This window comes from Chaetura pelagica, unplaced genomic scaffold, assembly GCF_000747805.2.
Source record: "Chaetura pelagica isolate M959 unplaced genomic scaffold, ChaPel_1.0 scaffold244, whole genome shotgun sequence".
NCBI lineage: Eukaryota > Metazoa > Chordata > Aves > Apodiformes > Apodidae > Chaetura > Chaetura pelagica.
In genome coordinates this window covers 955,753-969,870 of record NW_009953719.1, presented here as the reverse complement: position 1 = coordinate 969,870, position 14,118 = coordinate 955,753, and the positions used below count along the sequence as shown (strand labels likewise).

At 41.0% G+C, this 14,118-nt stretch overlaps 1 protein-coding gene across 1 annotated transcript in view; it reads right to left on the bottom strand.

Annotated features, from left to right (window-relative positions):
• The window catches only part of MORC3 (MORC family CW-type zinc finger 3), a 26,829-nt gene extending 16,189 nt beyond the window's left edge, over positions 1-10,640 (bottom strand). The window contains exons 1-5 of the mRNA XM_010000433.1: positions 10,635-10,640; positions 9,651-9,723; positions 5,914-6,046; positions 4,579-4,793; positions 4,209-4,356 (exon numbers count right to left, since the gene is read on the bottom strand). Of these exons, the coding sequence (XP_009998735.1) occupies positions 4,209-4,356; positions 4,579-4,793; positions 5,914-6,046; positions 9,651-9,723; positions 10,635-10,640 (575 nt within the window). The remainder of the gene's footprint in view (positions 1-4,208; positions 4,357-4,578; positions 4,794-5,913; positions 6,047-9,650; positions 9,724-10,634) is intronic.
• Between the last annotated feature and the right edge of the window lie 3,478 nt (positions 10,641-14,118).

Here is a 14,118-nt window from a genome sequence, read left to right as displayed (position 1 = left end):
GGGGTTTGTTTGTCGGGCTTTTTTTTTTAACACTCCAGAAGTGTTACTTCCCACAACTTCCCATGAATATACTCTAAAAATTCAGAATATGAAAGTTATCCTGACCAATCAGCTCACTGCATTGTGTTTTCTTTTGCTCAAGCAACAAAGTGATGCACAGTCCTAAAAATGACCATACCTAAAAATAAATAAAAGTCTACCTGGGTAATGCAAATCAGTTTCTGAAGTGTAAAGGGGAAGTATTTCTTACAGAGCTGGTGACAAGAGGAAACAACCAGAATTAGAATTACATTTGTAGCCTCCAGCTTTCTTGCATCAAAATCTTGTAAGCTAGAAGTTATTCTGGGCTCTAATCCTTGCAGGAAACTAATGAAATAAAAAATCCCAAACTTTTCACCTGCTGTAATAATTGACAAAGCTCTTTTTTGTGCTGTAACATTTAATCTACACTCATCCAAGTGTGGTTGCCTGCCTCCCTCCCTTCCCACCTTTTTTTCTGATGGGCAACAATAAAGATAAACTAAAAAACAAGCCAATTTCTTGCCAAGGATATCTTGCTATTTCACAGAATCACAGAATATTAGGGGTTGGAAGTGACCTCCGAAGATCATTGAATTCAACCTCCCTGCAAGAACAGGACTAAACAAAACAAAACCAACAAAAAACAATAAGCAACAACTAGGACAGATCACTCAGAAAGGCATCCAGACAGGTCTTGAAAGTCTCCAGAGAAGGAGACTCCACAACCTCTCTGGGGAGCCTGTTACAGTGCTCTGTAACCCTCAAAGTAAAAAGTCCTCCCTCATGTGGAGGTGGAAGTTCCTGTGCTCAAGTTTTGTTGTTATTTTTTTGGAATCACAGAATCTTAGGGGTTGGAAGGGACTTGGAAAGATCACCTGGTCCAACCCCCCTGCTAGAGCAGGATCACGCAGAGAACATCACAGAGGAACATGTCCAGGTGGGTTTTGAATGTCTCCAGAGAAGGAGACTCCACAGCATCTCTGGGCAGCCTGTTCCAGTGCTCTGTCACTCTCAAAGGAAAGAAGTTTTTTCTGATGTTTACGTTGAACATCTTGTGTTCCAGTCTGCACCCACTGCCCCTTGTCCTATCACTAGACATCACTGAAAAAAGCCTGGCTCTGTCCTCCTGAAACTTGCCTTCAATGTATTTATAAACACTGATGAGGTCACCCCTCAGTCTCCTCTTCTCCAAGTCCAAGAGATCCTGCTCCCTCAGCCTTTCCTCATAAGAGAGATGTTCCACTCCATCAACTTTGTAGCTCTGTGCTGGACTCTTTCAAGCAGTTCCCTGTCCTTGACCTGAGAGGCCCAGAATTGGACACAATATTCCAGATGTGGCCTCACCAAGGCAGAATAGAGAGGGAGGAGAACCTCCCTTGACCTACTAACCACACCCTTTCTAATACACCCCAGGATGCCATTGGCCTTCTTGGCCACAAGGGCACATTGCTGGCTCATGGGCATCCTCCTGTCCACCAGGACCCCCAGGTCCCTTTCTCCTACACTGCTCTCCAGCAGGTCAGCCCCCAACCTGTATTGGTACCTGGGGTTGTTCTTCCCCAGGTGCAAGACTCTACACTTGCCCTTGTTGAATTTCATCAGGTTTCTCCCTGCCCAATCCTCCAGCCTGTCCAGGTCTTGTGGAATGACAGCACAGCCTCTGGTGTGTCAGCCACTCCTCCCAGTTTAGTGTCATCAGCAAACTTGCTGAGGGCACACTCTGTTCCCTCATCCAGGTTGTTGATGAAAATATTGAATAGTACTGGTCCCAGTACCGACCCCTGAAGGACTCCACTAGTCACAAACCTCCACCTAGATTCTGTCCCATTGACTACAACTCTCTTGACTTCTTCCTTTCAACCAGTTCATGATCCACCTCACTACCTGACCATCAAGACCACATTTTTCAGTTCATCTATGAGGATGCTGTGGGAGACAGTGTCAAATGCTTTACTGAAATGAAGATAAACCACATCTACTGCCCTACCATCATCTATCCACCTGGTTATCTCCTCATAGAAGGCTATAAGGCTGGTCAAACATGACCTTCCCTTGGTAAAACCATGCTGACTACTCTTAATGACTCTCCTCATCCTTGATATGCCTAGAGATAGTGCCAAGAATAAGTTGTTCCACCACCTTTCCAGGGATGGAGGTAAGGCTGACCGGTCTATAGTTACCCAGGTCCTCCTTCTTGCCCTTTTTGTAGACTGGAGTCACTTTTGCTATCCTCCAGTCCTCAGGCACCTCTCCTGTTGCCTACAACTTACCAAAGATGATGGAGAGTGGCCTCTGCCAGTTCCCTCAGCACCCATGGGTGTATTCCATCCAGATCCATAGTACCTCTGCCTTCTTTATATCCTCTGTCACCAGGGCACCCACTTCATTCAGCAGTGGGCCTCTATTGCCTCTAGTGTTAGTTCTATCTGCAATGTATTTGAAGAAGCCCTTTATACTGTCTTTGACCTCACTAGCAAGGTTTAGTTCCAAGGAGGCCTTAGCTTTCCTAATTGCCTCCCTACATCCTCTGACAACAGTCCTATATTCCTCCCAAGTGGCCAGCCCCTCCTTCCATGATCCATAGATTGTCTTTCTCAATTTGAGTTTGCCTAGCAGTTCCTTGTTTAACAGTGTGGGTCTCCTGGCTCCCTTACTTCATTTCCTGCCCATTGGGATGCTCTGATCATAAGTTTGCAAGAAGTGGTCCTTGAATGTCAATTATCTTGAGCACCTTTCCCATCTAGTACCCTGTTCCATGGGACTTCTCTTAACAATTGATTGAAGAGGTCAAAGTTGACTCTGCAGAAGTCCAGGGTTCTGGAAGTCTGGGTATTCAGCTCCTCCCACATAAGATCTTGAACTCCACCATCTCGTGATCACTGCAGCCAAGGCTGCCAATTGACCTTCACCACTTCAACCAGACCCTCCTTGTTGGTGAGTCTAAGATCAGCAGCACTCCTCTCCTAGTTGGTTTGTCCACCATTTATATCAAGAAGTTATCATCAATGCACTGGAGGAACCTTCTAGACTGAGAATGGCTGGCTGTGTAGGCCTTCTAGCAAATATCTAGGTAGTTAAAATCCCCCACGAGGACCAAGGCCTGTAGTTGTGAGGCTGCTTTCAGCTGCCTGTAGAAAACCTCATCAACCCCCTCATCCTGATCAGGGGGTCTGTAATAGACCCCCATAACTGTATCTCCCATGCCATCCTGCCCCTTAATTCATACCCACAGGCCTTCCACTTGCTCCTCATCTGACCCTCGACAGAACTCAGTACATTCTAGTTGCTCTCTCACATAAAGAGCAACTCCATCACCTCACTTCACTGACTTGTCTGTCCTAAGAAGGACATAGCCATCCATGACCACATTCCAGTCATGTGATCTGTCCCACCATGTCTCTGTAATTGCCACCAGATCATAACCCTTGGACTGCACACAGACTTCTAAATCCTCCTATTTATTCCCCATGCTGCCTGCATTAATGTGCAGGCATTTCAGGGAGCAAGCTGAGCACACTGGTGGCACCCTTGGGAGGCAGGAGGCCTTCTGGTCTTCATTAATACTCAAACAATGCTCCACTAGTTCAAAACCAGCTACAACCCCTTCCCACTTCAAATCTAGTTTAAAGCTTTGTGAATGAGCCCTTCTAACTCCTGCCTTAGGACCCTTTGTCCCCTGCGGGACAGGGTCTTCCCATCCAATGCCAGCAGGCCTGGTGTTCTGGAAATCAAACCATGCAGGAGTTTTGTCCCCTACCCCCACCAAGTCTAGTTTACAGCTCTCTCAATGACCCCTGCTAACTCCTGGCCAAGAATCCTTTTCCCCCCTTGTCGGTAGCTCTATGCCATTGTTTGCTAGCAGACCTGGTGCCCTGTAAACATCTCCATGATCAAAAAACTCGAAGTCCATCCAGCGGCACCAGCCTCTAAGCCATACATTAATCAGTTGTGTTTTCCTAGTCCTTTCAGCTTTTCCTGCCACTGAAGTTCTTTACACTCCGCTTCCTTCTGCTTTGTTACTTGAGATACTAGCAACAGCTCTCATGCCACCTTACAGCCCTTCAATCATGCGAGTTCCAGTTTAGTTTCTGAGTTACATCCCCACAGTCTTTTGGAATTATTCTACAAAGAAACCCTTGTATTTGCATACACTGAAAGATAAACTGAATGAGAGAACTTCATCTTACCTTCTAAGATTCCAAATGATAATTCTTGTTCCTTTTTTCCCCATTATAGCATCTAGTTCTGCCAGTAATTTCTCCTCAGTAGAAAACAAAGAATGTGTTAAGATAGCCTTCAGGCTGTTTTTGGATTCTGCTGGATCACTTATCTGTCGTAAGAACTGTGTTAAGGAGAGTAACTTTAAATGAAACGAGTTTTCGTTCTGCATCTCAGAGCTCCTATAAATCTAGAGGCCCTAACAATTTATAGAATTCCTTACATCTTACAGTACAATTAAGGTATCTGTAAGACTAGACAAGATTTCTTTTACTAATATTATAATCTAAATTTTGCACGTAGCCATGGCTTTTCATTCAGAACCTGTTCAAAGGATATGTTGGTTGTTGAATGTCACTATAGGAACCATGACATGTTCTGCTTTTGTGACTTCAAGGAAAGTCTGAGATAATAGGCCAACACTCATGGTTTCTCCATTCTTAGTGAAGACTATTGCATCTTTTCCCAGGCGCATGGATCCTGATTTAAACCCATTTCCATACAATCCCACTGGAACACGGCCATTCATCACAGATTTCTCACTGAAGCCGAAGCTGAAATATATGACAACATTAGGAGAGTATAAAAACTCCTATTAAACTTATAAATCTACAAGACACATGCAAGACTTACCAAATTAGACTTAAACACAAGTTAATATGTTGTTTTAGAAATCGGGGACTACTGTACCATTTATTAACATACAGTTAAGCAAATCCTGAAAATTACCTGTGTAACATTGCTAAAACTACACTGCAAGAATTCAGGGAAATTTACTTTTATCTTTAAGTATGGAAAAGAAAGATAATCTGTCTGAAATTATGTAATGAGCATTCTTTCAGGAATCTAATAGTTATCCTGTGGCTTCACAATGAATGCTGAGAGAAACCCCAAAGGCTTTTCTTCTTCCCTTTTCATTTGCTTGAAAATGTACAATCTACAAATTTTTCATTAGCAACTACACATTACATTTGAAGTAAAACAAGTAACAGCATCTGGAATACTGAATTTAGCAAGTAAATGAATTTATGGTATCTGACAGAAAAAAGCCATAAAACTTTGAATTCAAACTTGCTCAACTTTAAACCCAGAGATTTATCTGCAGGCAAAGAAAGCTTTCATACTTAAAAGGCCTACTGAACAGCAACCTCTTTGCTAACCATAGAAACAAAAGCTGCAAAAAGCTCAGTTCAAACTCTTCAGAATACTTAAAGGTAAAACGACAATCCATATCAATATAATTATAATTCCCTTCAGTTTTCCACAGTACCTTCTATTTTCAATACTCCAAAGGGTTTGACCTGAATATCTCTTTGTCTCTTGCTTGCTAACTTAGCCTAAAGCAATCTTGAATTAAAAAATTAAATTAAATTATTTTTATCTCTGCTAAAAGGCACTACAGAGAGTTTACACAGCACAATCACTGCACAAAAAGTTTAATGGGAAGGCTGACAAAAAGAATAAAAGGAAATTATAAGATAAAATACACTGACAAAGTTGTGTGAAAGTTTCACAAGTATCTGTCTATTCTAGAGTCTCACTTGGATAATCACCTTCAGAATTGATAAGTTTATGAACAAAATTAGATTCCACACAAGAAAAAGAAATAAACCAAACAATAACAACACTAGAAACAGGAATCTTTAAAAGAAAATTGCAAAAGAAGTAAACCACCTTAGCATTTTGTGGAGCTTCTCTGAGTTCATACCATTTCCATTATCAGTGAATGTCAAGCATATATTGTCGTTTATCACTGTTTTGTCAATCCATATCTGTTTAGCACTCACATCTGGATCATAAGCATTATCTGAAGAGAAAGAAAGCAAACAAAGTTGGGATACTAAAAAGCAAAAATTAAATATATTTTACAATGCTTAATTCCAGTGGAGATGTCACATAGCAATTCTTCCAAAGTTACCTAAATCTGCATGTAGTACAGAACAGAGCTTTGTCTAGCAGGAGTACACATATAATCAATCTGATGAATGTTAGTCTTGCAACCCTGCCAAACTGCTATATGGAATAACTGTCCCTAACTTTATTATGATGCTACATTTGCATGCATATTTATTTGGTAAATACGGCAACTTACAGAGTTCCTTAATCATGAGCCTGACCCTACAAAGTCACATGCTGCATGAATGGAGCTCTAAAACTGCAGCCATTTTTCAGCTCCAGTTAGGTATGCAGTATAGTTGCAGAATTTTTGTGCTGGCACAGATACACATTTCTCAGCTAAGTCACTGAATATTAGTCAACTATGGCACAGAAGCAAGAAGTCATAGCTTTTAATAAAGGAACGTTATGCTAAAACCTAAGTATCCTAAACCACTAAACCACTTCTTTATAGATGACAACACTAAATCAAAACATAATAATGAAACAGCTCCATCAAAACCTGGCAAACCTTGCCTGAAAACACCACACGAATACCCAGCAATTAGAGATGACAGTAATGTATACGCAAAACTTCAGGTGGAGATGAGAGGCTCAAATTTGAGAATAGAAAGCGAAACCAAGACAAGTTTCTTCTTTCAGTCTGTCTCCCAGGCAGCTGTTGCAGTATGTACTTTCTCCCAGCCACGCAAACATCCCTTCTGACTGGCTCTCAGGAGGTTGGGTCATTGTCTGCTGTGCAGATAATGGCACACTACTAATATATAGGCCTGCAACTTCACCTTACTGCTGTGGGCCTGCAGGATTTTTAACTGTGAAATGAGATTTGAAATACTATCACAACTTCAAAGTATCAAATTTGAGACACTAAAAAAAGGAAGCAAGCAAAAAACCTGAAGGTGACTCTCGGCATCCCAGATAAAATTTAAAGTTCTGACTCCTGAGGTGCAAGATTTATGTGAAAAAATTATCGCTACACTGCTACTACATTACTTCCATATTAACAGAGCTGAGTGTCACAAACATGCACTTTGCTAGAGCAAGTTGTTCAAATCTAGGAAGATAAGTTTCAGAGAAGAGAAGCAGAAAATGTTTTAAACTAAGTTTTGTATTTTCAGGATTTGAGCTTGCAGCATTGCTACCACAAGAGAATTTAAAACCATGGCTCCACAAACATCTCCTGGCAGCAAAGCTAGTCTAAATCTCATCTGCCCTAACACCACTTTCAGTCATCTCTTCTCCCCCCTTCCCCCAGTGTGGTGCTACTCGTGGAATTTGTGAAGGGGAAAGGGAGGGGGTGGGGTGGGATGAGATGGCACAGCAGGAGTCACTGCCCCTACCACACTATCTGTTTTGCAGGTTCAGCTGAGGGCCATAAATAAACTGCTCAAGCCAACACTGCAGCCTATAAAAAGGAATCACAGCTTGGTAGCTTGCTTTCTAAAAGCATAAAGTACAAATGGCATCCACAGTGAAAAAGTTCATAAAAATATATTTCAGCATCAACAAAAGAGGACATTTCAAGTAGAACTGAAAGTTTGGAAGTGCTCTTCTAAGACCATGTTTTGTGCAATGATTTATGATTTGCTAGCTCAGCAACTCACTCTAGATGTCTCATTTACTCTCTTACAAGTATCACCATCAGTTCACCTAAATTTAATCTGGCAGAGGACTAACAGGAGATGGCTCCAATAATACTAGCAAATTTCAGCATACAGATCATTAGCATTTTAGGAAAGTTTGCATAAACTAAAATTCAGCCCTCCGTAATGTAAACCTATTATTCGATATTTGGCATATGTTATAGCAGCCTTACATAGCATGTGAAACATCAATTACAGAATGTATTTAAATCAACATGACTAACGAGAAGCCTTCACAACCAATACATTGCTACTATGCTTTTAAAGCTTTTTTAAAGCAACACATTATGATAAACTAGAGGTAAAGGAAGAAGACAAGTCTGCATGCCTTGCACAGCACATCTACCATCATTCCAGCCAGGTATAGCATGGCATGATAAGAAATTACTTAACATATTGTTACTTGCAAAGTAGCCAGCCCTTCTGGCAGCCATGTGGTTGTGGTTTCCTCCTTTGTGACAGCTCTGGCCTTATCTAGCTGAAAAATTCCTACTTTCTTTAGTTAGGTTAATTTTCTGGATTAGCAACAGCAAAACTAACACACGGGAAGAAAAGGAACGTATGTGACCAGAAAAGTTGCTCCCTTTGAAAGCAGCAAACTGCTAGATAAACTTGGAAAGTCCCTCCAAATCACACCTTTATTTTGAGGAACCATTTCAAGAAAGTCTGCTAATCATTCCTTAACTCAGAAAACAAGCAACTCGGAAGATATCCAGTTAATAGCTATTCAAAATCAAAGGTGAGATGATCAACAGGAGCTAATAAATTAAACAGACATAGAAGCCCTAGGACAAAGACAGTAACAAAGAGCAGAACTCTTAGAACATCAATGGATAAATGATTAAAAGGAACCACTCAAGTATAACCCTGAAGATGTTCAGACAGAAACTTAGTAACCCAAAATAAGAAAGTCAGGATGTTTGAGAGGAACTTTGACAACGTGCAGAAATTACTATTGAATGTTCTGAGGAAGCATTGAACAAAAGGGAAAGGTCGAAGTGGATGGGAAAAAAATAGTATGGGACAGCGAGCAGGGAATACAGGGCGATTGTGTGCAAGTTGGCTGCTGGTCAATACTGCCTGTATGGTTGGACCCTGTGACACTCTGTGGTACGTTCTTACTAAACATTATTTCTAACAAGTTCATGAGTGACTGCTCTCTATTCTCAATGTCTGCCTGTACACATTTGAACATTTGTTGTGCTAGAAAAGTTTGAGCAATCTGACACGTCAGAAGAAACCAGCAACTACTGGAATCCAAGGTCTAAGTCAGAGACTGGTAGAAAGCCCAGGACTGAGCTTTCAGACTCCCAGGTCCAGGCGAAATACCCAGAAACACGGGAAAGCTGTATGCACCACTACTGAACTTTAAACCTAGCTAGCCAGGAGGCAGAAACATGATAAGGTCATTCATGCTGTTCAGGATTCAAGCACCTCTTGTGTTTATGTGGGTTCTTGCAAAGTTATGTCCTCCTGTCTGTGCTCCTCTGTCTGTGGCCAGTTGTTCTATACAGGATGCAAGTGTGCATGCAAATCTTTGGAGTGTGCACTCAGCCTGGGAACAGGAAGAAGCAGGAGGACTAAAGAAGGAATTAACTTGGTCCCACAGTCTTCTACATTTGGCAATCTTTAATACACTTAGAAAAAAGAAAACAGCAAATCCTACAAGGCCTCTGCAACTGCTGTCAAGTAGTACATAGCCTGTTAAGAAAGAAAACAGTCAATCTGACTGAAAAAAAACCCAAAAAACTGTTGTAAGATACTGAATGGTAACAACAGGATTAACTCCCTTCCCTACATGAAGGAAAAAAGTTTTACAACAAGAAAAAGTTACTACAGTGAAGTACTGAGGCAAAATATTGATCTACATACCTATAAGTTCTGCAATTGCACTGAAAGGCCAGGTGTGACTGGTAGAGTTGGTATGCAAGAACTTTGGACAAAGCTGAAATAAAATACAAACAATGGCATTAGTTTGCACTCCTCAACCATACCAAGCCAGAAACCATATGTTAAAGAGTAACATTAAATTTAGCTGGTTTGTACAGCACTATCAAAAGGCTCTAATTTAATTTATTATTAGATATTTACATACTCATACCTTTTAATGAGAACATTTATACTGCCATTAAAGACAAAAGAGCAATATAGAATTCAGCACAGTATTCTGATCATGGGTTATACAATCATCCTATCAAACTCTCCTTACAAAAATGTAAGGAACTATTGCTATATACTGATGTAATGTAGGTTACAGAAAACGTCAAAGCCTTAGTCCAAATGCTCTCAAATGTTAAAAACATACATCTTAAAATATAAGTATTTAATTAATCTGCAAAAGTGAACAGTGCCTAATAAAATCAGTGGCTTACTGTCTCATGTCATTGCTCCTTTTGCCCATACTGATAAAAATCACCCGTCAGATTATCTCAACTAGTGGTTTGTGCTTTTAGCCACTTGATCTCATACATTTTATCCCTGATAAGATATAAACAGAAGAATGTAGCTGCCAGTAGGATTAGATGAGAATATGCAAATAAAGTCCCTACTAATGGGATGTATCTTATACAGATGACAGCGACAAAAGTATTCTCAAGTAATTTATGAAAGCCTGGGTTCATGTATATTCATCTAGATCAAAAGACTAGTTCAGGTCTAAATACCCATAACTAAATATTCATATAACTAAATGGAACTAAATATCCATACAACTTAAGGATTTGTTAAAGAAATGCTTGGAGAAATTTAACTGCTGAAACTCATAGCATTGCATTTGCATGACCATGGAGAATATCTGTAATTATACTTCTAATAGGTCTTAAAAAAACTCTCTGCGTGTACATCTTTAAGTCTCACTGGCATAGTTATGCTGATGCCATAGGAAGCAGTACCTACATATACATAACACTGAAAATAGTTCTTCTACCATGCAGTTATATCAAAAAGCATTATTTAGACCACATTATAGTATACATAAAGCCAGAAAAAATATTTCAAAATTGTGTGTACATATTCGTATTTCATAAATTTTACAGAACCACTACACTGACAAGCACCTTTTTGTATAGTTAGTAAAGTCTAAATAAACACAAGCATCCACTTCAAGTTTCTAAGTTCATTTATCAGTGAAAAGGAATGTTTCAAGCAAGCTCTAGATCCATAAGCCAGGTATCTGAGCAGGAAGAAGGCAACACCAGCAGCCCTAGTTCAGATCAACATAAATCGCCAAGAAACCTCACCTTGATTATAAGGTCTTAAGAGCACAGGACACACTGTCAGACTGCAACGAAATCCCTGCATTTCTCCATTGAGAAACTCCAAGCATACAACCCAGGTGGACCAGGACCTCTGGAGTTACTACTGGCATCGTAACCTCAGCAATATGGAGCTGGCAGTAAGTCCTGACTGTAGTTTTGGTAAAGATGTGAATTTACAGTTGTGAACCTCTTACGGTCACTAGAACACACTTCAGCATCACCAACACTTACATAATCACAGGTAAGTGTCCCTTTTTCTGTGAAGCCAAGTGTACACGTGCACAGCAAAAAATCTCTTCACACCTTGCCTGTGTAACACAATGTTTTTCCATCACTCATTTTACTGCTCCATACTGGTGATTAACTTTGAAAAGAGCAGACTTCTAAAGAAACAGGATCCTCCATAAACAACCACAAGAATTATGCTGCTCTCTGGATCTCTGTGGTAAGGTAAATGGTATACAGATCTCTGTTAAGTGGAAAGGTTCTGAGAAAGGCTAGAAGGTGGTACACAGAACTGAGAGCCCGTGAACTGCTTACATGAAGCGAGAAGAGTGGAACACAGAAATGGTAAGAAATTTATTAGTGGCTCTAATATCTCCCTCAGCAAAAGGCAAGCAAGTATCCCACAGGATAGTTCATGGGAAAGTGTACCTCAGAGCTGATACTGTTTGCTCATGTAAGGTACCGAAACAAGGGCACATGACAAAACCAGATTAAAAAACAGAATAGCAGTTTCAGGCTGTCACCTTCACTGTTTGCTACAGACCATACCCAGCTGTCAGCAACAACTCATTTCCTTATGAGTTCATCAGGAAGTATTTAAGCTCATTTTGTCCCTTAACACTTCACTTATTCAAACCAGCACTTCAATTCACTCATGAATAATTGAAGTTCAGTAAGCACAGTAGGAAAGAGTCAGTTCTCTGGTGAACACTCAGCTATGTTAGTATGACCGTAGCTGAGATGATTTAAGTTGCCTTGTTCACTTGTTACTAGAGTGGGTTTTGTTTAGTTTCACTTTTTGTTTGGGGACCAAGTGCAGCCAAATCCTTCCTGGAAATACAACTAAATCTCCCCCACCTTCAAACTGCATATACAGTACACATTATAAAAAACATTCACCTGCACTAAGAGAAACACCTCCTGCAGTTATGACCAGCAAGTATTTAAGAATAAAGCAGCTTCTCTCAAAAAAAAAAGGACAGCTTTGGAAATTTTAATTTTCAAGAAAACTAAGTTTTCATCCCTTGCAGAGCACAAGGCATATGCAAATCAAATTACCACTGAACGACCTGTTTTGTCTTACTGAAGTATTTAGCAACTTTTGGGGGAACTCCACTGCCATTTTCCTCCCTCTTGCTTTTTATCCCACCTGGCTACTTGCTTCTTTCCTGATATCTTCTCCCTTCTTCCTCTCTCCCAGTTATGCTAGTCCACTTACATGACTGTGTAATGAAACACACCAGGGAGCTGATCCAAAATGAAAATAATTTTTAAAACTTGTCTTTAACCTGGATCACTTCCTTGATCTGTCTCATCATGCAACTGAGCAAAAAATTCACCAGAGCAACAGATGCCAGTGTGGGAATGAATTACCACGCCTGCTCACACTACCTGGGTTGCTTATATGTGCTTCTGAAACTAACAGAAATATTTTGGTGAAAATCAATGTATTTCCAAAAAAACAACTGCTGATAGAAGAGATTGCAACCATCAACTCTCTATTAGTCTCTAGAAAATAGAACCCTTTACACTGTAGGACACAAGCTGTTAAGAAAAAAACCTATAGCAGCTACTTCGCTGCTTTAGCAAAATCCCACTAAAATCACAGCTTTCACTGGAAACAGACTGAATGTAAACTTTCAGTTATTACTACTGACAAACGAAACCAAACAGCGTCCTAAAAATAATTCAGAAAGTTACTGATTATACCAACTTTAGCTTAGATTTCTCGTTGGTATCTGTAAGAATTCAGCTTGCCAAACTGATTTTAATTTGAGAACAATTTTGAACTTTTTTGCAAAGGCAGATTATTAATCCTGATGCATTTTTCCCCTCAAGAAGACTAACACTGCATTAAAGACAAAGGGAAAACTCCCTCTCTTCCTTTTTTTTTTTAATACTGTGTTACCTAAAGAAGGAGAACACGTCTTTTATAAAATGTATCAAACACTTAAAATTAAAATTTTGAAATGGAAGTGCTATCCTTGAAATTCAAGTAGGTAACATACCTAGCTAAGCCCTACAATCGTGACAACTCATATTAGGGCAATTTAAGCAGTGCTGAAAATATATTAACCTACATTTTTCATCCAAATGTTCGACAAGTTAGTTTCTGTAATTGATCCAGCCTCTTTCCACTATTCTGTCATTGAGGTTACAAACCAGGTGTTTGTAACTCTGTGTGGCTTACAGGCATAGATAGCTGAAGTCAGAAAGGCTGTAAAAAGCACCCTCTCTCATGGATGAACCAAGCAACTGGAGAAGCAGCTTTAACTTAATTTGTACTCGTAAAATAAGGAAATGACCGATTGCCACAGAAGGACAGCAACGAGCAACGCTGCGACTGAAACACACAACAATACCCTAGCGGGTTGAACTGCATGCGCATTCATCACACTTGATAAAATGTAATTAGGCCTCTTGCAAAAACTAGTTAGGATTTCAAGTTACAAGCTTCCACTGAAGAGGTCACTCCCTTCGTAACCACATCCCTACAAGAGTGTGAAATCCCCCCCCCGTCCCGGTAACCACCTCAGCCCACCCTTGGGCTGCCACTTCCCCTCCTGCACAGCCGGAGATTTAACCCAGCGGATCCTGTGCCGAGACCGACGCCGGAGACCCGCGGTGCAGCCCCCGGGCTCCCCGGGCCCCTCGGGCCTTCGTGCCCCGCGCAGGGGCCGCACACGGGCCGGGCCGAGGGCGGGGGCAGCCCCGGGGACGGCACCAGGCAGGACGCGAGTCTGAGGCGAGGACGCACTGCCTGATTTTAAGCGGAGGGCTCGCCCTGCCCAACGCTTGGTCCACAACTTTGCACCCCCGGAGAGGCCAGACAAGGCCTCGCCCCCCCCCCCCCCCCC